The sequence below is a fragment of the Geotrypetes seraphini genome, chromosome 5 (assembly GCF_902459505.1).
Source record: "Geotrypetes seraphini chromosome 5, aGeoSer1.1, whole genome shotgun sequence".
Lineage (NCBI taxonomy): Eukaryota > Metazoa > Chordata > Amphibia > Gymnophiona > Dermophiidae > Geotrypetes > Geotrypetes seraphini.
Window position 1 is genome coordinate 92936824 of NC_047088.1, and position 21399 is coordinate 92958222.

The 21399-nt window shown below is 44.4% G+C and overlaps 1 protein-coding gene across 2 annotated transcripts in view; it reads right to left on the bottom strand.

The window, feature by feature from the left end:
• Window positions 1–21399, bottom strand: part of ATP2A1 (ATPase sarcoplasmic/endoplasmic reticulum Ca2+ transporting 1) — a 114339-nt gene that overhangs the window by 7720 nt on the left and 85220 nt on the right. For both annotated transcript variants that reach the window (XM_033944508.1, XM_033944509.1), the window contains exons 17-20: window positions 3477–3679; window positions 3244–3329; window positions 2721–2854; window positions 1985–2102 (exon numbers count right to left, since the gene is read on the bottom strand). In XM_033944508.1, coding sequence (XP_033800399.1) covers window positions 1985–2102; window positions 2721–2854; window positions 3244–3329; window positions 3477–3679 — 541 coding nt within the window. The remainder of the gene's footprint in view (window positions 1–1984; window positions 2103–2720; window positions 2855–3243; window positions 3330–3476; window positions 3680–21399) is intronic.

The window sequence follows — 21399 nt, forward strand, 5'->3', positions numbered from 1 at the left end:
AGAGATAGATCCATATACTATCGATTTAGTATCTAAAGTTAACCTTTGTGTCTTGAAACTCCAGTTATGGGCCCAAGCCGTTCGGATGAAACTGAACACATCTAAGATGAAATTATTATGGCTAGGCCCAAAATAGGATTATTTGCCTAGTTCTATAGCACTGGCTTCTGGATCCTCCTTACAAACTGAATTTTCCGCTAAGATTCTGGGAGTCTTTCTTGACTCCTCGCTTTCTTTTAAGGATCAGATTAACTCTGTCATTAGGAAATGCTTTTTCAATTTGCGCATGTTGAGGAAGGTAAGTCACCTCTTTCATCAACACCACTTCTCTATCTTAGTTCAGTCAATCATTTTATCTCATCTTGACTATTGTAATGTCATTTATCTTAGTATTACAAAAACCTGTCTCTAGACTGCAACTACCGTATTTGCCGGCGTATAAGACGACTGGGCGTATAAGACGACCCCCCAACTTTTACAGTTAAAATATAGAGTTTGTTATATACTCGCCGTATAAGACTACCCCTTCTTCCGCACACCTTCTGCACAACCTTCTGCCTGCCTGTCCCCCCCTTGAAGGTCTGCACCCCCCGAAGGCCTGCACCCCCCCGAAGGCCTGTCCCCCCCCTTGTAGGCCTGTCCCCCCCTTATAGGCCTGTCTCCCCCTTGAAGGCCTCTCCCCCCTTGAAGGCCTGCCTGCCTGCCTGTCACCCCCCTCCCCCTTGAAAGCCTGCCTGCCTGCCCGCCCGCCCCACCCTGAAGGCCTGATGCCCCGACCCACCCCGAAAGACCGCTCGCCCCCCTGGCCTCCCCGCACCACCTATGAAGCAGCCGCAGCAGGATCGCGAAGTCAGCGTCAGCGATCCCTGCGCTGCTTCCTGCGCCACGGTTCCGCCCCTCCTCTGACGTCAGAGAAGGGGCGGGATCGTGGCGCAGGAAGCAGCGCAGGGATCGCTGATGCTGACTTCGCGATCCTGCTGCGGGCTGCTTCACAGGTGGTGCAGGAAGGTCAGTGGGGCGAGCGGTCCTTCTGGGGTGGCGGGGGACTGAACGGCAAGGCCGGGAACACCCCCTTAGGGCTGGCACCCGGGGCGCACCGCCCCCTCCGCCCCCCCCCCCCCTTGGTACGCCACTGCATGTAAACAGTACCCGGCGTATAAGACGACCCCCGACTTTGGGGAGGATTTTAAGGTACTGAAAAGTCGTCTTATACGCCGGCAAATACGGTAGTCCAGAATACAGCTGCCAGATTGATTTTCGGTAAGCATAAGTTTGATCATGTGACACTACTGCTTCATAGTCTTCATTGTTTTCCTGTTTATTTCAGAATCCAGTTTAAATGTGCTTGTGATATTTTCAAAATTCTTCATGGCATTTTCACTCCTCTAGTTCTGCTATCCTTGAATCTTTATAGATTCTCTTTTGCAAGGGGTGACCAACAACTCAAATTATCCTGTCCTTCTAGTAAAGGTATCAAAGGAACTAAGATCTTCGGCCATTCTTTGTCCTTCAAGTTTCCTCAGCTTTGGAACAATCTTCCACTCTTTTTAAGAAGTTCTGTCTCTCTTCCTTTTTTTTCATAAGTCTTTGAAAACTATTCTGTTCACTGAGCATTTTGGTAATTAATTTCCTCTTGGTTTTATTTTTTCTCTCTCTTCAGTTCTTATTGGCCTAAACTAACTACTGTAAACCAAGACGACCTTTCCTCGATTGAAGTCTCAGTATATAAAGCCAAGCATTAGATTAGAACTGTTGCCTGAACATATGCTGACCCTTTATTTCCTTGTATGTGAACCTACCTTTTTTCATTTGATTTAGTTAAGTGACCCCTGTGGCTGAACAAACATTTATTTTTTGATGCATTTTTATTTGTCTTTACTGTCTGAAATATGCTCGCAAGTCTTTCTGCTTCTTACTGAGAAGACTAGAGAAATGAAAAAGATGATGTTTATGTACTGTATATACAGGCTTGGTTGGTGCTTACAGGCAATGGCTCAACGTAGAGGATGAGGAAGTGGAGAGACATGGACAGACAAATGGAGCCCATCAACCAGATGTTTACCCATGGGGGCATCCTCACAAGGGACTGATTCTCAGACAAGCTGTTGAAAGAAAAGAAAGGAATAAGTGAGACAAACAAGAGGAGGAGAAAGGAAGAAAGAGTACAAAGAGAAGAGGAAGGAGGAGCAGGTAGATGTGCATTGAGTTTGTTCCTGGAATATATAGTTTCTTCTTTCCTTCTTGGGAACTGGAGCATGCCCTATACAATTAAATAGATGTATAAGGATAAACACCTATGACAGCCTTCTAAAAGTGAGAATGTATCTAGTTAAGATAATTGTGAATATGAGAACTTCCCTTCTGTTTCATTGCATTCTGGGGCAATTTCTTCTGGAAATGCAAAGACACAAAGGGAGACATTGCAGAGGACAAGTGAAGTAAGGTGAAAATGAAAGCAAGAGACCAGGAAAGACAAAAGGAAAAAGTGGTAGAGATGAGCACAAAGTGGAAGAGACAGAAAGTAAAAACAGTAGGAACATAACAGACAAACATGAAGAAAGAACACATGAAAAGAACAGTGAATAAAATGGAAGAAAGTAAGCAGCCAAAAGATGAAAGGGAAGAAAAAAGTGGGCAAGAAAAAGATAGATATGGAAAAAGTAAGGAGAAAGATGAATGAAAAGCAAATGAAACTTAATGAGAAAAGGAAACATTCTTGCCTATTGAGGGCATTGCACATCTCAATAGTGACCAGCACAGACAAGGCCATGGTCATTGGCACTGGGGACTCGAAAATCTCACACTCCAATCCTTCAAAGTCAGCATGCTCTTCTGTGCACTGCATGAAGTGGGCCTGTTGGGGGAAGAGAAGACAATTTCCAATGCTGTCAACAATGCAAAGGAGAGCACCTTTTCACATGCAACTCTCATTAGAGACTGACCACCAGCTCTAGGGTAGAAACCTCTACAAACACAGTTCCCATTCCAAATCAGCCAATAACTAGAAGAAGGAGACTCTGACACATTTTCCAATCCAGATCAGCCATCTGTATTAGAGCTAACTCTACAGATGCAGCCCCTCTTCAACCCAGCCATCAGAACAAGAGTGGAAACTTCAAAGACACAGCTCCCACTCTAATTCAGTCACCATAGCTGGGAGAAGATCTCCACAAATAGCTCCTAGTAGATTGCTAATCACCATCAGCCACCTCTGGTTAAATGCTGTAAGAGAATGCATCATACCAGCTGGTGGTAGGTGACTCCTGGTCCATCATCAGCATACAAGAACCACCAGGCAGCAGCACCAACAGTGGCAGCACCTACATAACCTGGATGGGCAGAACAAAGATGAAGCCATTAGGTTGGACATACAAGAGCCAGAAAAAGAAAACACTGAAGAAGAGAAAGAAGTTTGAGAGAGAGACTCCATATATGTGGAGGAGAGTGATAGCAGCAGAACTTCAGTCCAGGCTTACCTCCAATGGCCATGTAGCGGAAGAAAAGCCAGCCACTGATGAGAGGTTCTTTGGGGCTGCGAGGAGGTCTGTCCATGATATCCAGATCAGGTGGGTTGAAGCCTAGGGCAGTAGCAGGGAGACCATCAGTGACCAGGTTCACCCACAGCAGCTGGACAGGAATTAGAGCTTCAGGCAAACCCAGGGCAGCAGTCAAGAAAATACTGCAGATACAGGAAAGGGATGAAATATGAAAATGTGCCATTAAATAACATAGAATAGGTACCATATGGAACACTTTCAGCACGCCTCTGTAACCAACTACCACCTCACATCAGATCACTAGAAGGACTACTGAACTTCAGGAAGGAAAAAAAACCCTCTTCCTCTAACCTTCTATAAAATAGCTCCAATCTAGATACTACTTTCTACGCAACAAGATCAACCAGCACTGATACTACCATTCCCTGACATACATTCCATACCAGATCATACCTAGCACACATTATCATACCCCATACTGTCATGCACTGTCATTGTCGATATTTCTACACTTTGCCAGACATTCCATGCTATACCTCACCTAGCATATATTACCATTCATAAGTATGTATTGTACTGCCATGCTATGCACTGTCATATTCCTGCTATGGTCCTGTATGTATTGTCTATCATAACATGTACTGCCATACATCCTAATGCATTGCTGTGCTCTGTGTTGCACTGCCTTACCATGCTTCATACTGTCAGGTACTATAATGTTCTGTCAAGCTCTATTAGTTACCGCAATGTCATACCAACTCATAAAATCATCACCCCATACTGTATGACAGTGTATCGCAAACTGTGTGCTGAAGCACACTAGTGTGCCTCCTAAGATTCTAAGTGTGCTGAAGCACACTGAGGAGGAAGAGAGGCACCGGCCAACTGACTTGCCTACAGAACATGCCTCTCGCCGTGAGAGGCATGTCCTGTAGGGCCAGAGGTACTTCCTGCTACCATCGCATATCTCCCGGGCTCCTGCTCTCCTCATCTTCTCTCCCCACCCCAGGACCAGCAGTGGTAGCTCAGTGTGTGTTTAAGTTCACCAAACACCTGCCACTAGCATTAGTTTAGACACGGTTCCATCAGGAAGCCTCTGGGCCTTTGCTAGGCTGGACCGCTTCGATGATGCAACTTTCTCTTTTGTTAGAGGCCCTGAGGATGCCTAATGGAACCACGTCTAAACTAATGCTAGCGGCAGCTATGTGGGGAAGTTAAAAGCACAGTGAGCTGCCGCTAGAGAGGAGAGTTATTGTTGGACAGGGGCGGAGGGAAAGAGAAGGAAGACTGGGTACTGCTGGACAAGAGAGTAGGGAAAGGGGAGGGAGAAGAGGTACTGCTGGACCTGGCAGAAGGGGATGAAAGGAAAGGTGCTGCACACTGGAGGGGAGGATAATATGGTGCATGGGAAGAGATCATATTAGTTGTGAGTGGAGTTGAGGGAGGGAAGGAAAGAAAATTGTTGCAGAATGAGTGAGAGTGATGAGAGAGGGAGAAATGGTGCATGGGGAGAGAGCATGTTTGGTTGGGTGGTGGGAAGGAGGGATGTCACTCAAGGGAAGAGGCAAGGAGAGAGAAAGCATGCAGGAGGCAGAAAATGTTGGACACATGGAGAGGGCGAGATGGATGGGGAGGACAGAAAGGAGGGAAGGAAAAATGTTATACTCGGGGGGAAGGGGGAGAGGGCAGAGTGTGACAAGTTGGACTCATGGAGAGAAGGTGTTTGGGGGAGAGAAGGAGGACCGGAGGAGAAGCAGCATGCAGGAGGAAAAGAGAAGAAATGTTGACTGGGAGGGGGGCCAGAAAGGAGAAAGGGAAAGGTGATGGACTGCAGGGGCAGAAAGGAGGAAGTGAGAGAAATGTTAAACTGGGGGGGGGGGAGGAGAGATGACTAAAGGAAGGGAGAGATACCAGACCAGGGAAAGAGTGGTAGCACTATAGAAATAATAGTAGTAGTAGTAGTAGAAAGAAAGGAGAGAGATGTTGGACCACTGGGAGGAGGGAAGGAGAGAAATATTGGACTATTGGGGGGGGGGGGAGGAGAAAGAGAGGAAGGTAAGGTAAAGTAAGACATGGAAAAGTAGATTTTGAGAAGAAAGCAGAAAAATGGAAAAATTGAATGTTAATGCCAAAGATGGATGCAAAGCAGAAAGTGAAGAAGAGAAAAATAGTCAATGGATAAGAAGGCACTGGAAACATAGTTAAAAGTACAGAAAATTAGTCACCAGACAACAAAGGTAGGGAAAATGATTTAATCTTCAATATAGTGATTGAAATGTGTCAGTTTTCAGAATTTATATCTGCTGTGTATATTGTGTGTATATGAAAAGTGAATGGAAAAAATTGCATTACAATTAGTAAAGGGGTGGGATCTGGAGCAGAGCTTGGGAGGTTTGTGGTTGGGGTACTCAGTTGATATTAGACTTAAGGGGTACTTAGCTTGAAGTAGTTAAGAAACACTGCTGTAGGAAATCAGCCGGTGCCAGCATCTCTCCTCTCTGGCCCTCTTCCCTACTGGCACCCCCTACTGGTATTTCAGGGACCGTCTGGCTGGCACCCCTTACTGGCATCTGGCTGGCACCGCCTTACTGGCATCTCAGGGACCTCTGCGTATGCCGGATGTTGATGTGATGATGTCATGCATGCATGTGATGTCATCAAGGTGATGGCCACGCACTTCCAGGTACTTTGAGCCGTGGCCACTACCTTTAGTCTAACCCGGCTCTAGAAAGTTTGAGAGACTTCTGTATGAGGTCTTGTCATATCCTATTAAGTACTGCCTGCTCTTGACTACTATCATGCTTCCTGTATATTGTCCTATCATGTCATGACCGAAAATGTACTGTCATGCTCCACATTACTATACCCTGTTCTGCTTGATGTGAAGAAATTAGGACACCCCCATGAAATATTCATTTTTTCTTAAGAAATGTTCACATATTGATGTCAAATCTTTTTTTTTATTTATCTCTGGAAAAGAAAGTGATGTAATTGCAGGTAGACAACAAAATTTTTTCTTGATTTTCTCATGAAACAAAAGATATCCACAAAGATGTATATTCTAACTGAGGAATAAATTAGGACACCCTAATAGCTAGTGTTACCCCCTTTGGCTGAAATAACCGCAGTGAGACACTTCTTGTAGTCATCTACCAATCTCTGACATTGGTCTGAGGAAATTTTGGCCCACTCTCAATGCAGAATTCTTTCAGCTGTGAGATGTTTGAGGGGTTTCTTGCATGTACAGCCTGTTTCAAATCACCCTGGGATTAAGATCAGGGCTTTGACTCGGTCACTCCAGGACTCTCCATTTCTTAGTTTTCAGCCAGTCCTTGGTGGATTTACTGGTATGTTTTGGGTCATTGTCGTGTTGTAGGGTCCAGTTCCAATTCAGCTTTAATTTTATTACAGATGGTCTCACATGATGGTGGATTCTATGATGGCGAGCTGGCCAGCTCCTGCTGCAGCAAAGTATCCCCAAACCATGACACTTCCACCTCCATGCTTCGCAGTTGGTATGAGGTTCTTTTTCTGGAATGCTGTATGTTTGGTGTATGCCAAACAGTCCTCTTTTCTGGTGTCCAAATAATTCAATTTTAGACTCATCTGTCCATAGAATACTATTCCAGAAGTCCTGGTATTTGTCTATGTTCTCTCTCGCAAACTTCAGTCTGGTCTTGATGTTTCACTTAGAGAGCAAAGGTTTCCTCCTTGCACACTTCTCATGCAAGTTAAATTTGTACAGTCTCTTTCTGATTGTGGAGGCATGCACTTTCACATTAACAAGCGCCTACTGTAGGTCCCGTGATGACATTTTAGGGTTTTTGAAGACTTCTTTTAGCATCTGGCAATCTGCTCTGGGGGTCAACTTGCTTGGACGGCCAGACCTGGGCATTTTGGCAGTTGTGTGGAAAGTCCTCCACTTGTACACTATTTTCCAGAGTGTGGAATGGCTAATGTCAAATTCTTTCAAGATCTTTTTAAATCCCATACCAGACTTATAAGCTGCTACAATCTTCTTTCTGAAGGCCTCAGACAGTTCTTTTGATCTCACCATGGTGTTCACTCTCACCGCAGCAGTTATGAGCACACCAAACTAAGGGCTTCTTTTACGAAGGCGCATTAGGGCCTTAACGTGCGGAATAGTGCGCGCTAAAATGCCGCACGCGCTAGCCGCTACTGCCTCCTCTTGAGCGCGCGCTAATCCAGTGCATGCGTTAAAAACGCTAGTGCACCTTCATAAAAGGAGCCCCAAATGTCTGAGGTTTAAGTAGGGTAAACCTCCTTCAATATGCTAAGTAATGATGTTCTAATTATGTGCACCTGATGTGATACACCTGTGTATGATTTGGAAGAATATGTGGGGGTGTCCTAATTTATTCCTCAGTTAGAATACACATTTTTGTGGATATCTTTTGTTTCATGAGTAAATTAAGGAACATTTTTGTTGTTTGTCTGCAATTACATCACTTTCTTTTCCAGAGATAAATAAAAAAGATTTGACATCAATATGTGAACATTTCTTAAGAAAGAACTGAATATTTCATGGGGTGCCCTAATTTTTTCACATGACTGTATTTAAATTTGTAACCCATTCTGAGCTGTTCTGGGAGAATGGGATAAACTGTAAATTCAACAAATAAATGTTCTATATAACATCTCTATACTGGTGGTATCTAAATGAAGGAATATGTAAACTGCTTAAATCTGCTAGATAGACAAAGTGGTATAAAAAGTTTAAATAAACATATAATATATACTGTATGTATTATAATGGTCACAATTATGCCAACTGTGCATTTCAATTTTAATTGCAATAATATTGTTTGAAAGAAAAATAAAAGGATCAAAATCGCTGTATTATATCATACTCAGAAACACCCTTCTGCCCCCCTCCTCTGCCACAACACCCATCTGACATTCCTGCATGTACTCATCAATCTCAGTCATCACACATACAACCCCTATGATAAAGTCCCTTCATTAGAAATCATTTTAGGCTTTCAAGGCACAAAGGTGCACAGTTTGCACTTATTTTATAAAGGCAACACATGTGCCTACATTAGGTAGCCAGTTACAAAATTACTCTCTTAGGGAGTAATTTTTTCATTCATTTATTAAATATACTGAGTCAAATCTCTTCCTCTTGTTTTAATGTTTGGCAGGTTAAACAACCATCTGTTTAAAAGTTCTACCACACTCGCTATCATATCACTTCTCAGTTGTCTTTTCTCCATGCTGAAAAGTCCTAACCTGTTCAGTTTTTCTTCACAAGGGAAGTGTTCTATCCTCTTTATAATTTTTGTCATCCTTTTCTGAACCTTTTCTGTGATGGGCCGCTGAAAAGTTCTCAGCCCAACAAACAAAGTTGGGGCAGTCTCCATCGAAGGCTATACTCTTAGGGGGCTCATAATTGAAATGTAAACACATCTAAAAACCCGCCCAAGTCGGTACTTGGATGACCTAAAAGACAAGTCGTCTAAGCTGGACAAGTTCCTGCTAAACTGGGACGTACACAGGTGAGGCTGGACTCATTTAAGAGCACTGGTCTTTGACCTGGGGGGTCGCCGTGTGAGCAGACTGCTGGGCACGATGGACCACTGGTCTGACCCAGCAGTGGCAATTCTTATGTTCTATTTTTTGGATGTATCCAGGAACTTTTTAGGCCTCTGCTGCTGTGCGCCCAGAGCTATCATTTTTGTGTGCGTGTGTGTTACCCACCATATGTGTTCCCCCCTAAATGTTTCCTTTCTTTCTTTAAAGATTGTAGTTCATCCCCTTCATCTTCCGTACCAGTCATGCATTAGAATGTATAGAATTTGTATGTAATTGTATAAAAGTTTTGTTTTGCCCCCCATTTTTAAAAAATGTTATACGCATTGAAGCATTTGATACTGCATACATAACAAAATTTAATAAAACTTGAAACGTATCTGGAGGATTGGTTAGGGTGAGATGTGGGCCAACCGAGACTTAGTCATCCTGCAGTGATAACCAAAGGTTTTACGAGACTTCTTGAACGGAACTTATACATTGTAACTTAGACCAGTGATTCCCAACCCTGTCCTGGAGGAACACCAGGCCAATCGGGTTTTCAGGCTAGCCCTAATGAATATGCATGAGAGAGATTTGCATATGATGGAAGTGATAGGCATGCAAATTTGCTTCATGCATATTCATTAGGGCTAGCCTGAAAACCCAATTGGCTTGGTGTTCCTCCAGGACAGGGTTGGGAACCACTGACTTAGACTATGCAAAAACAGGTATAAATGCCTAAAAGGAAACTGACATTCTTCCCAGGAGCCTCCAGGAGCCTGGGAAGAATGTTAATAAAATGTTAGGATTTACAATGAGAGTTAAAGTTTACGGAAGTGCTGACCAATGAAATACTGTGAACTGAGAGTGGGGAAGCATCTGAGATAAGTATTTCATTCTAAGCCGGTCTTGAGCATTTAGCCTTGAGAAGTTGGAAATAAGTTATTATAGAAAAAACCTTTTTTATATAAGAGCACATTTTTCCTTTATGCGTTTGGTATCATTGTATAATTCATATCACACACAGTGTATGTCTATTAGAGAATGACACAGTGGCTGATACCCGCAGCTAATCGTGGGTATCCCGCTGAAACAGGAAGAAAAAATAAGTGGTCGCCACGGGTACGGGGACAAGGCCATTCATCGCCCAGTCTTACTCTGCTCAGAAGCTCCTGCAGGCATTTTCCTCTCTGCTTTTGCAGGATTAGAAGTAAATTTGGGGTTCTTCCTCTAAATGAGGGTTTGTCTCTTGTAATAATAATAATAATAATTTATTTTTATATACCGCCTAACCAGCAGTTCATAGCGGTTTACACAAGGAGAGAGAGGAGCAGAAGCTGAATTTGGGACTTGAGGATTCCAGCAGACCTGTACAAAGAAGATTCCTCAACTTTCATAGTGGGATTTTACATTATATTATCTCATATTTGGACCACTTGGTCAGACAATTTTCTTTGTTTGCAATAAAGCCAGCCAGAGACCTATAAGCCTGGAACTTCAGCTGTTGCTGTAGTTCCGTTAGCTTTCACGGTCATACTGAAAATACACTCTTCACATTATATTTACACTAACAGGTTAAAAATAAGGGTAAAAATTTTTTTATTTATAAACAAGTTTTTCCAACTTGTCTTGTCTATTCTAACAGGGAAAAATATATATATATTTGTAACGTTATTAGTGAGTTCCCTGATTGAGTTTTTGAATTGTGAACTTATTTATTATAACTCGCAGCAACACCAGGAAGCGATATATTCTACCCAGATGCACCTTCCGCATCCTAGAGGGATCATAGATACTTAAACAACAGCCAACATGATCCATCACACTCTCATGAGGGACTTTGTCAAATGCTTGCTACAGATCCAAATACACTATAATTACCAGCTCATCTTTATCCATGTTTCATATTGTTCATAAAGCCCTGACTCTAGCTTTTAAAACCCTCCACTCAGAATTTCCTTATTACTTAGCCAACCTTCTCGTTCTTTATAGGCCCTCCCGTTCTCTACATTTGTCCATTGCACACCAGTTCTCTCTTCTGTCACTATATTTGACAAAGCTTGTGTCCACCCAGCAATCTGCTTTCTTTGCCGCTGTTCCCACCCTGTTCCCACCACTGTTCCCAGCAGAGGCCTAAAAACTTATTTTCTCTTGAAATTCACTCAGAATATTCCTACTTGAAGTTTTGTGCTCTCTTGAAAGCTCACCTATTTAAGCAGGCACTCCAGGAAGATATTTAGTTGGCTTGGGATCTCCTAACGGCTATGGTAATTGAATTTCATTTTTTATTTGTGTGTGTGGGGTTTTCTTCTCTTTTTTATCCTTAAAACTGGAGTTCTTTTCTGCCTATTGATTTTATAAACTGCCCTATTGGTTATGTGAAAGCAGTATATAAACCTTTTTTAAACATTAAACATATTTATTTACACCTTCAACAAAATCTATGAAATTGGTAAGTCTTTCCTTTACTAAACCCATACCAATTTATTCCCATAAAGCTGTGTTTACATGTCTTTTGTAGAATAGCTTCTATCAATTTACACAGAACAGATGTCAAGTTAAAATCTATCGTTTCTTGAAATGCTATACAAAAATTTACTTTACAGTATATTGACTGCACCCAGTTATGAAGTACTATAGCTGTTTTAAATTATAGGTTACAGTATAGAATAGCCTACTTCAAAGCTTCCATAAAAAGATGCACCTTCTCTTAGGCAGGAGCAGTGGCGTACCTAGCATATGTGACACCTGGGGCCCATCATTTTTTGACACCCCCCCATTTGTATGAAAACATGATTTTTAGTAACAATCCACACGTCACACATGAGTACCTAGGAAAAGGCAGCATCTTACATACTGCAGTGAGCAATACAACATCAATACACCCATTGTAAAACTAAACAAGCCAGACTAGTACAGATCAATCCTGCAGTCAAGCCTAACAAAAAACCATGTCTTTCGAACACACAGAACACACCTTCGCCTAGTATGGAATATGTCATCACAAACTAACCCCTCCCTCTTTTTACAAAACTGTAGTGTGGATTTTAGCTACAGAGATAACAGCTCTGATGCTCATAGAATTCTGAGCATCAGAGCTGCTACCATCACAGCTGGTGCTAAAAAACGCTTCACAGTTTTGTAAAAGGGGGGATCAAATAGAAATACATAGACAAAGGTTAAATTGAACCAGCAAGAAGCTGGACTCTGCATACAATGCTTCACAGAAACAGTGACACATGTCTCCTAAAGCAATAAATAAATAGAAATTTTTTTTCTACCTTTGTCTTCTGTGGTTTCTGCTTTCCTCATCTTCTTGTAACTCTCTTCCTTCCACCACTGTCTGCCATCTCTCTTCCCCTATATGGCATCTTCTCTCCTTCTATGCCCCTTCCAGAAACTGTATGCCTCCCCCTTCCATCTCTCCTTTCACCCCCCATTGATCTGGCATCTCTCTCCTCTCCTTCCCTCTCTCACACCTCTCCTCTGCAATCTCTTTCCCTTTTTTCCTTCATTTCCCTTTTCAATTTATTTTCTGCATCTGTCTAGATTATGTTCTTACTACCCTCTCATCAATGTCCTTTTTTACTGTCTACCTAAAGCTTGCCACCTCTTTCCCTCACCCCTCCAGTGTTTCCCTAACTCAATCGTTTTCTCCCCATCATGTGTCCTCCTTTTATTTATCCCCTCCTTCCATCATGTACCCTCTTTCTCCAACCCTTCCATCTAGTACCTTCTCCTCTCTCTGTCCACTTCCATCCAGCATCTGCTCTCCTCTTTCTCTTCTCCCATTTCCTTCTGGCATTTGCTCCCTTATCTCTCCCATCTGCACTTCCATCCAGCATAGGCTCCCCACTACCATCCAATGTCTGCCCTTTCTCCCTCCATCCACCCCTCTTCAATCAGCATCTTCCCCCTTTCTTTCCCTCCAATATCCTTCCCCCTTATGTCTCTCCCCTTTCTCTGTACATCAATTCCATAAGGAACACCCTTCCATACCACCCTGCCCCCTTTCTTTCCCTCCACCACTTTTCCATTCCAGCAGTCCTGCTCCTTTCTCTCCCTTCATGCAGCAAGGTCCCGCGATGACTGTAGCTGCCTGCTGCCAGTCCACTCCACTCCGATGTACTCGCTCTAGAGCGGACTCAGCAATCGCATGCTGGAAGGCCCCGCGATGACTCGTCTGCTGGCTCTGCTCTGGAAGAAGTAAATTACGTTGGAGGGGGTGGACCCGGCAGACGCAGGGAGTTGCGGCAAAGTCCCGCAATGACTGCGTCTGCCGGGTCCACCCCCTCCGACGTAACTTACTTCTTCTGGAGCAGAGCCAGCAGGATGAGTCATCGCGGGACCTTCCTGCACCTCAGCGCGGCTGCCGACTCTGCTGAAGAGAAAGTAAGTCAATGGTAACGTGACCATTTATTTTTTTCATCAAAAGGGGACATCTATTAATTGACTGTGTATCCTTTCTTTCTTTCTGCACTCAGGCCCAACAATTGTCCCTTTCTATTCCCTCCCTCCTTCCTTCCCATGTCCTTAGTGCCCCCAGTGCCTCCTTCCCATGTCCATAGTGCCCCCAGTGCCTCCTTCCCGTGTCCTTAGTGCCCCCCAGTGCCTCCTTCTTATGTCCCCCCACTGCCTTCCAGATTTTGCCCATCCCCAAAGCCAGCCAGCTCTGCCACCTCTCCATTTTTTTCTCTCTGTCACCACCCCATCCCCTATGCTCTGGCATCTCTCTTTTCTCCTTTCTTTCCTTTGCACCCCATAGTCTGGTATCTTCCCTTCCCTGATTCTCTGGCATCTCTCTCCTTTCCTTTTCTTCCATCTTTCCCTCCCCCTCCATGCTCTCACATATCCCCCTTCCTTTTCCCTTAGTCTGGCATACCTTCCTCCTTCCCTCCAAGCCCTGGCATCTCCTTTCATTCCCTCCCTCATCTTTCTTCTCCCTCCAGCTGGGTACAGCAACACTCTCCCCTGCAGCTCTGGACTTCCCCACACCTGCTCCCCCCAAATTGCCATGCTTCGGTTCCTCTTCTTCCTTCCTCCATCCCACCGCGCGGGACCCTGCGGCACCATCAACTCTTACTCCCTCTAACACCGGCCCTGCAACTCCGGACTTCCCCACACCTTCTCCCTCCCCTCCCCCCGGATCGCTATTATTTTTTAAATGTTATAGCCGCGGCGCTGTATCCATCAGTGGAGACATCTAACCTCGGCCTGCCCCGGAACTCTTACTGCAGCAGCCGCCCGTCTAGGCAGGAACAGGAAGTCACTGTTGCAGTAAGAGTTCCGAGGTTAGACGTCTCCACTGATGGATACAGCGCCGCGCCTATAACATTTAAAATAATAGCGATCCGGTGGGGGGGGAGGGAGAAGGTGTGGGGAAGTCCGGAGTTTCAGGGCCGGTGTTAGAGGGAGTAAGAGTTGATGGTGCCGCAGGGTCCTGCGGGGGGAGGGAGGAAGGAAGAAGAGGAACCGAAGCATGACAATTTTGGGGGAGCAGGTGTGGGGAAGTCCGGAGCTGCAGGGCCGGCGTTACACGCAATGAGAACAGGACAGCTAAGCATCCGACGTCGCCTTCAAAACCGGGCCGGCTGTGCACCCCCCCAAGGCGTGCACCTGGGGCGAACCGCCCCCCACGCCCCCCCCCTTAGTACGCCACTGGGCAGGAGTAACTTTGTGACTGAGTTTATCACATGCTGTACAAATTTTATGATCACAGATCTCAGTGAATTCAAATCAGACTGTAACAATCAACATGTTAGCAACTGTAATCTGTACAGAAATTTTGACAGCAAAACCATCCTATATAATAAACCCTAGCCGTGCATGCGCACCCCTACCTGCGTGTTCCATTTTCCCTGTTCCGTGAGATGTAGGTCCGTGGTGGCAGAAGTGCACATGCGCAGGTCCCCAGCCTTACAGCACCTAACTACACTTGCCGGCAGGACTGGCCACCAGCGCTGGACTCCTTGCTCTGGTAAAAGTAAGTTCTTCGCCTTGCCAACCCCCCCTTCCCTTCTCTTCCCGCGGTTCCGACTCCAAACCTGCCGACTCCAGCAGCGTCTGCATCACTCTACACACGCTGCTTCGGGGCCATATAAGGCCCCGAAGCAGCGTGTGTACAGTGCTGCAGACGCTGCTGGAGTCGGCAGGTTTGGAGTCGGGACCACGGAAAAGGAAGGGGGGGGGGCCGTGACAAGGGACTACGAGAGACGACCAGACTTCTAGCACCCGTTAATGTAACGGGCTAAAATACTAGTCATAAATAATACACATCTGCCCATTAAGGACAATGGCAACACCCGGCCAAGGTTTCAATAGGGCCTTGATGTCAGAGAGTGTTTCCTTAAAAGTTTTAGTAACCTTTGATTCTACGGTAATAGATGATACCATCATCTTGTGGCTGGTGCTGGCACTGCAGCCTCTCACATTTTCTAGACAGACACAAAACATCATAAGAACATAAGAAATGCCATATTGGATCAGACTGAAGGTCCGTGGAGCTCAGTATTCTGGTTCTGGCAGAGGCCAATTCAGTTTATAAGCAATCAGCAGGATCCCAAAGAAGAGCCAGTCTTTTGTGCTTCTACTCAAGGATAAACAGTGGTTTTCCCAAGTCCACCTGTTTAATAATGGTCTTAGACATTTTCTTCAAGAACTTGTCTAAACCTTTCAAGAAATCTGGTTTTCATAGCTATAGTAGTGTTTTAAGGGGCTGGGTGGGGGGGGGGGGAAGAAAGAGAGAGGTTAGCCCTAGCAGCAGTGGAAGCTCAGGTATCCACTGAAATCACCATTTTTATATATTTTATTGATGTTCTTTGTATAATACAGAATTTGAATTTATGATAGGTGTTATATAAATCACTCACTGTGAAGTAGTGTTAGTAGTGATCAATAAGGAGGTAATTTTATAAAGCTTTCTGCTCAAATGGCCTATAATTAATCCTTTCCAAAAGCAAGGAAATGTTTTTCTTGGCTCAAATCTTCACCTACGTATATCTCCATAGAAGCATGATGGCAGATAAAGGCAAAATGGCCCATCCACAGTGTCCACTATCTCTTCCTCTCCCTAAGAGATCTAATGTGCATGTCCCACACTTTCTTGAATTCAGACTAGAGAATGACACGGGGGAAAAAATTTGTCCCCGTCCCCATGAGCTCAACCCCATCCCATCCCCGCGAGCTCAGTCCTCGCCCCCGCCCCATCCCCATGAGCTTGGTCCCAGTCTCTGCCTTGTCCCCACAAACCATCTGATCCCATCCGCACAAGCCTCAAATAGTTTTATACTGAACTTATTTTATTTAAGTATGGAATTCTGTACAATTGTCATTTTATAAATCAAAATTCTAGCTGCCAAACTAGAGGAAGAGATCTTCAATACAACTAATATACTATTTTATCCTAAAGCGAAAAAACAGTAAAGAAATTTGAAAAAAAATTTTCTATCTTTGTTTTCTGGTTTCTACTTTCTTCATCTTCTCGTCATTCTATTCCTTCCATCTACTGTCTGCCTTCTCTCTGCCTCTTCCATATGGAATCTGCTCTATTTCTATGCTTCTAACAGAAATTGTGCTTCTCCCTTCCATCTCTCCCACCCCCCTCCCCATTGGTCTGGCACACATCTTCCCTCCGCTCCCCCCAAGTCTGGCACTCTGTCTTCTTCTCCCTCCCCCAGGTGGTTTTTAGCATCTCTCTCCTCCTTTCCTCCCCTCAGATCTGGTATCTGTCTCCCCAATCCAGCATGTGCTCTGTTTTCTTTATCCCCTCCTTCCATTCAGTATATGCTCCCCTGTCTCTCCTCCTTACTCTCCTTCAGCGTCTGTTCCACTCTCTCCCGTCCCAACTTTCTTTCAGCATCTTCTCCACGCTCTCTCCTACCCACTTCCATGCTCCTCCCTCCCGTCCCCCTCTCTCTTCACTTCCTTCCAGCATGTTTCCCTCTCTCTCTCCTACCCACTTCCATGCAGTGTCTGCTCCTGACTCTCTCCTCCCCATTTCTCTTCAGCGTCTGTTCATCTATCCCCTCCTCCTCTCTCTCCACTTCCCTTCAGCACCCTTCATGCGGTCCAGCAGCCCCTTCCCTCCCTTCCATTCGCCACAATCTGGGCATCTCCCCCCCTCCCTTCCCCTTACCTTCGCTGGCGATTTTCATTTTTCTGTCCCCGAACAATGAGCCTTTTCTCAAGTCGCATGTGGCTGCACTGAAACTTTTCCTCTGAAGCAACTTCCTGTTTCTGGTTGCATCAGAGGAGGAGTTTCAGGCAGCCGTGCACAACTTGTATGAAGGCTCGTGCCACTCAGAGACGGAAAACTAAATATCACCAGCAAAGGGGAGGGGAAGGGAAGGAGGGAGATGCCCAGAGCGCGACTCTCGGGAAGAAGGAGATAGGGGGCTGCTGGATCGCGAGATTGTGAGGGGTGATAAATGTGGCAACACGCACAAAAAACTGCAGGGACAAGACCATTCACTGCTCCATGGGGCAGTGAATGGCCTTGTCCCCATATCCGCAGCAACCAGTTTCTTTTCCTCCCCGTTTTGGTGGGTTACCCGCAGCTACCGGTGGATAGCCACGGGTAACAATCACCGTGTCATTCTCTAATTCAGACACAGTCTTTGTCTGCACCACCTCTATTGGGAGAGTATTCCATGCATCTACCACCCTTTCTATAAAAAAGTATTTCCTTAGATTATGCCTGAGACTATCGCCTCTTAACTTCATCCTATGCCTTCTCACTCTGGAGTCTTCTTTCAATGAAAGAGACTTGCCTCATGCATATTTATGCCACATATGTATTTAAATGTTTATATCATACCTTCCCTCTCCCGCCTTTCCTCCAATGTATACATATTGAAATCTTTAAGTGTGTCCCTGTATGCCTTATGATGTAGACCACCAACCATTTTAGTTGCATTCCTCCGGACCAACTCCATCCTGTTTATATCTTTTGAAAGTGCTATCTCTAGAATTGTACACAATATTCTAAATGAGGTTTCACTAGAGTCTTATACAAGGGCATCAATACCTCCTTTTTTTAACTGGCTATTCCTCACCCTATGCACCCAAGCATCCTTCTAGCTTTCGCCGTTGCATTTTCAACCTGTTTGGCGACTTTAACGTCATCACATACTATCACATCCAGGATCCACTCCTCTTTTGTGCACAAAAATTCTTCACCTGTGAATACACCTTCGACTGAACAAATTGCTGCTGGAAAATCTGGAACCACTGGATAAAGCTTGGCCATAATTTTAGCCACTTGCAGGGACCCCTCTAATGACTCCCAGTGGTCGGTAATCAGCTTTGTGCTGTCCAGATGCAAAGGAAAGAACACAGTTGGAGCAACTGAGCCACTCATAATTGAGTACTGTGTCGAGGGACCTGGAGGAACTTCCAGCTTCAGTTCTCGCAGCAAGGCAAAAATAATGCCTGAGAATGCAGAGGCTTTGAACAGCTGGCGCACAGTTGGGTCTTTTCCCCAGGGCCACTAATGCTTCTTGACTGATGGTCTCATGCAGAGAACAAGAATCTACCAGAGAAACTGCATTGAAATGGACTTTTCATCCTCTCAGTCTATGTGTGACTGAACCTCCTGGTCTAGCTCTCTGTCCTTGTCTGACTGGGACACATGCTGAGGGGATGACTCCTGTATCACCGCCTCCATCGCACTGAAAGCAGACTCTGAGGATCCTCAGCAGTTTAAATAGGCATTCCACATAAAATTCACAAAATTGGGGGTGAAGCCTTTTACTGGGGTCCTCGAGGACCAGCAAAATCATGCCAAACGACTCGTGGAGGCTTCCCTGAAGTACAAAAGCTGCAGGGAAAGAGATTTTAAATATGGGGGACCTTGTGTATGACTGCAGAAATCTCAAAATTTCACTTTTAGAGACCTCCTGATTTTCCCCGTAGGCTATAATAGCCTTACTAACTGTGCCATGTGCCTGCCTGTTTCGGAATACGAATGCAGCTGGGACAAATGGAGAAGAACTCTGCTTCATAGGTTCACCAGGTGAACTTGGTCTTCAGACTGAAGTCAGACTGAGCCTCAATGCCCAGAAAACAATTCGCTGCAAAGGGGGGGAGGATCACACACTGCACTCTGGACCACTATTAAGCCCAGCCAAGCCAGGACGGAGCCATATAGCCTACGCTCAAGCTTCTGATATATCAGTGATACAAGCAGCTATGTAGGGGACGGCCCCTGAGCTCCAAAAAATACAAACGCAGGCTGGCTAGCTAGGTGTTCCCGAAGCCTGATCCTGCTAGCAGCAGACTTCTGCAGTGTGAGTATGCATCTTCTCCCAGACAGAAGTTCTAACAAGTGGAAACCTCTGGGCATTGAGCCTCCAACCGACCACTTAAAAAAAAAATACCCTAAAATAATAAAACTGCAGAGCACTGCTGAGCAACTTGCTTGCAGAAAAAATACTAAAAGAGCAGGAGCAGCTCCCTTTGAAGGATGTGGAGTTGAAAAAAAGATTGACAGCATTCTGCAAGCAACTTGCGGGTTCAGATGCAAAACTCTAACGTTCAGGACCACTAGACACATTGCACTAGAATTCTGTTTGTCAGTTAAGACAGATTCAATTAGTATATAACATAGCAGTTCACTTATTATTTGGCGCTAAAACATTTTATCGAGTCATACCTTTGCTACAAGAAAAACATTGGTTGCTAGTCTCCTATAAAATTCCCTTTAAAATTCTTATAATTGTTTATAAATTTTTTCTCTTTGTACTTCCAACCTTTCTTTATAGTCATTTTATTCCATACACACTGACATGTATGTTATGCTCTTCTTAGCTGCACTTGTATCTTCATATCATCATGTACAATAAGATATTACTTGGCAAATGAGTTGTAGAGTTCGTACTCCAGTTCTCTGGAATGATATCCTCTTGGACTTTTGAGAAGAGAGTTATAAAATTTAAAAAAGCATTGAAAATTTATTATTTTACTAAAGTTTTTCTTTTATTATTTTTCTCTATAGGAAATAAGTATTCTTTTTGTATACTTTGGCTGTACGGGTTGGGCAAGTTAGATGGACATGTAGGGCCCCTTTTAGAAAGTCGTGGTAGCTATTTCCATGTGGCAAATATGACATGAGTTCCTATGAGCTGCATTACATTTGCTGTGCCGGGACTTGCTACTGTAGCTTTGTAAAAGGGGCCCATAGTTTTCACTGTTGTGTTTTTACTTTTCTCTTTCTTCCTTTTGAGTGTTAATATTACTTAATTGATAAGTTCACATTTTTTTTCTTATTATTTTAGAAACTGTAATCTAGCTCTCCATTTCCTTTATCTTAACAGCCCTTGCCATTAGTAACGTGATTTACTTTTATTGTAAACTGCCTAGACTTTATTATGATAATAAACTGTAAACTATAGCTATATGTAAAAAACACAATCACTTGTGTTTGTAAAAAGTACGTGCACAGAGAGTGGGCCTACTTCTATGCAATCCATGCGTAGGCATTCCTGGGGCAGTAGTTTAGGCAGGAAGGAACGGAGTTGTGTTGTACATACATGCTATTTTATAAAATATACAGAATATATGTTGAGTACATGCAGTGGCGTAGCAAGTGAGGTTGGCACCTGGGGCGGTGGCACCCAGCATCACCGCATCGTGTGCCTCCCCACTCTTCCATGCTCTTCCATCCCCTCCTCCTCACATATCTCTTGAAATGTTTACCGGTGCGAGCCGCATTTTCCACCTAATGCTCATGCCAGCAACCTTCTGACATCACATCCTGGTCCTGTGACCAGGAAGTGACGTCAGAAGGGAGCACAAGAAGTAGGTGGAAGATGCTGCTTGCACAGGCTAACATTTAAATAGGTAAGAAGTGGGGGTGGAGAGGAAGAGAGGTGCCGGTGCCAGCGTCCCCCCTAAAGATGGTGCCTGGGGTGGTCCAGCCTTTCCTCCCACCTCCCCTTTACTACACCACTGAATACATGCACACATTTGCACCATCTTCAGAGCAGGTGTAAGTTTGTGCATTGCTGCTTCTAGGATTGTTTCTAGGATGATATTTTATAAATGCTGTGGTAATGTGATCCATGGCCAATGCAGGAACCCCCAGGAATACAGCAAAACACTCAGGGGTTGCAAGTAAAACAATAGCTTTATGATCACGTTACACCACTTCTACAAGCAGCACATTGGTTACCAATTACACATAGAATAACTTTTAAAATTATACTGTTAACTTTTAAAATTCAACAATCTAATGCTCCGATATTTTTGGATTGTCTCTTCATACCGTATTCTCCATTCAGGGCACTTAGATCAACAGAACAACATTTACTAACTATCCCTTCTTTAAAAGTAATAGGGACCAGGAGATCTACTATTTTCTCGGTTATAG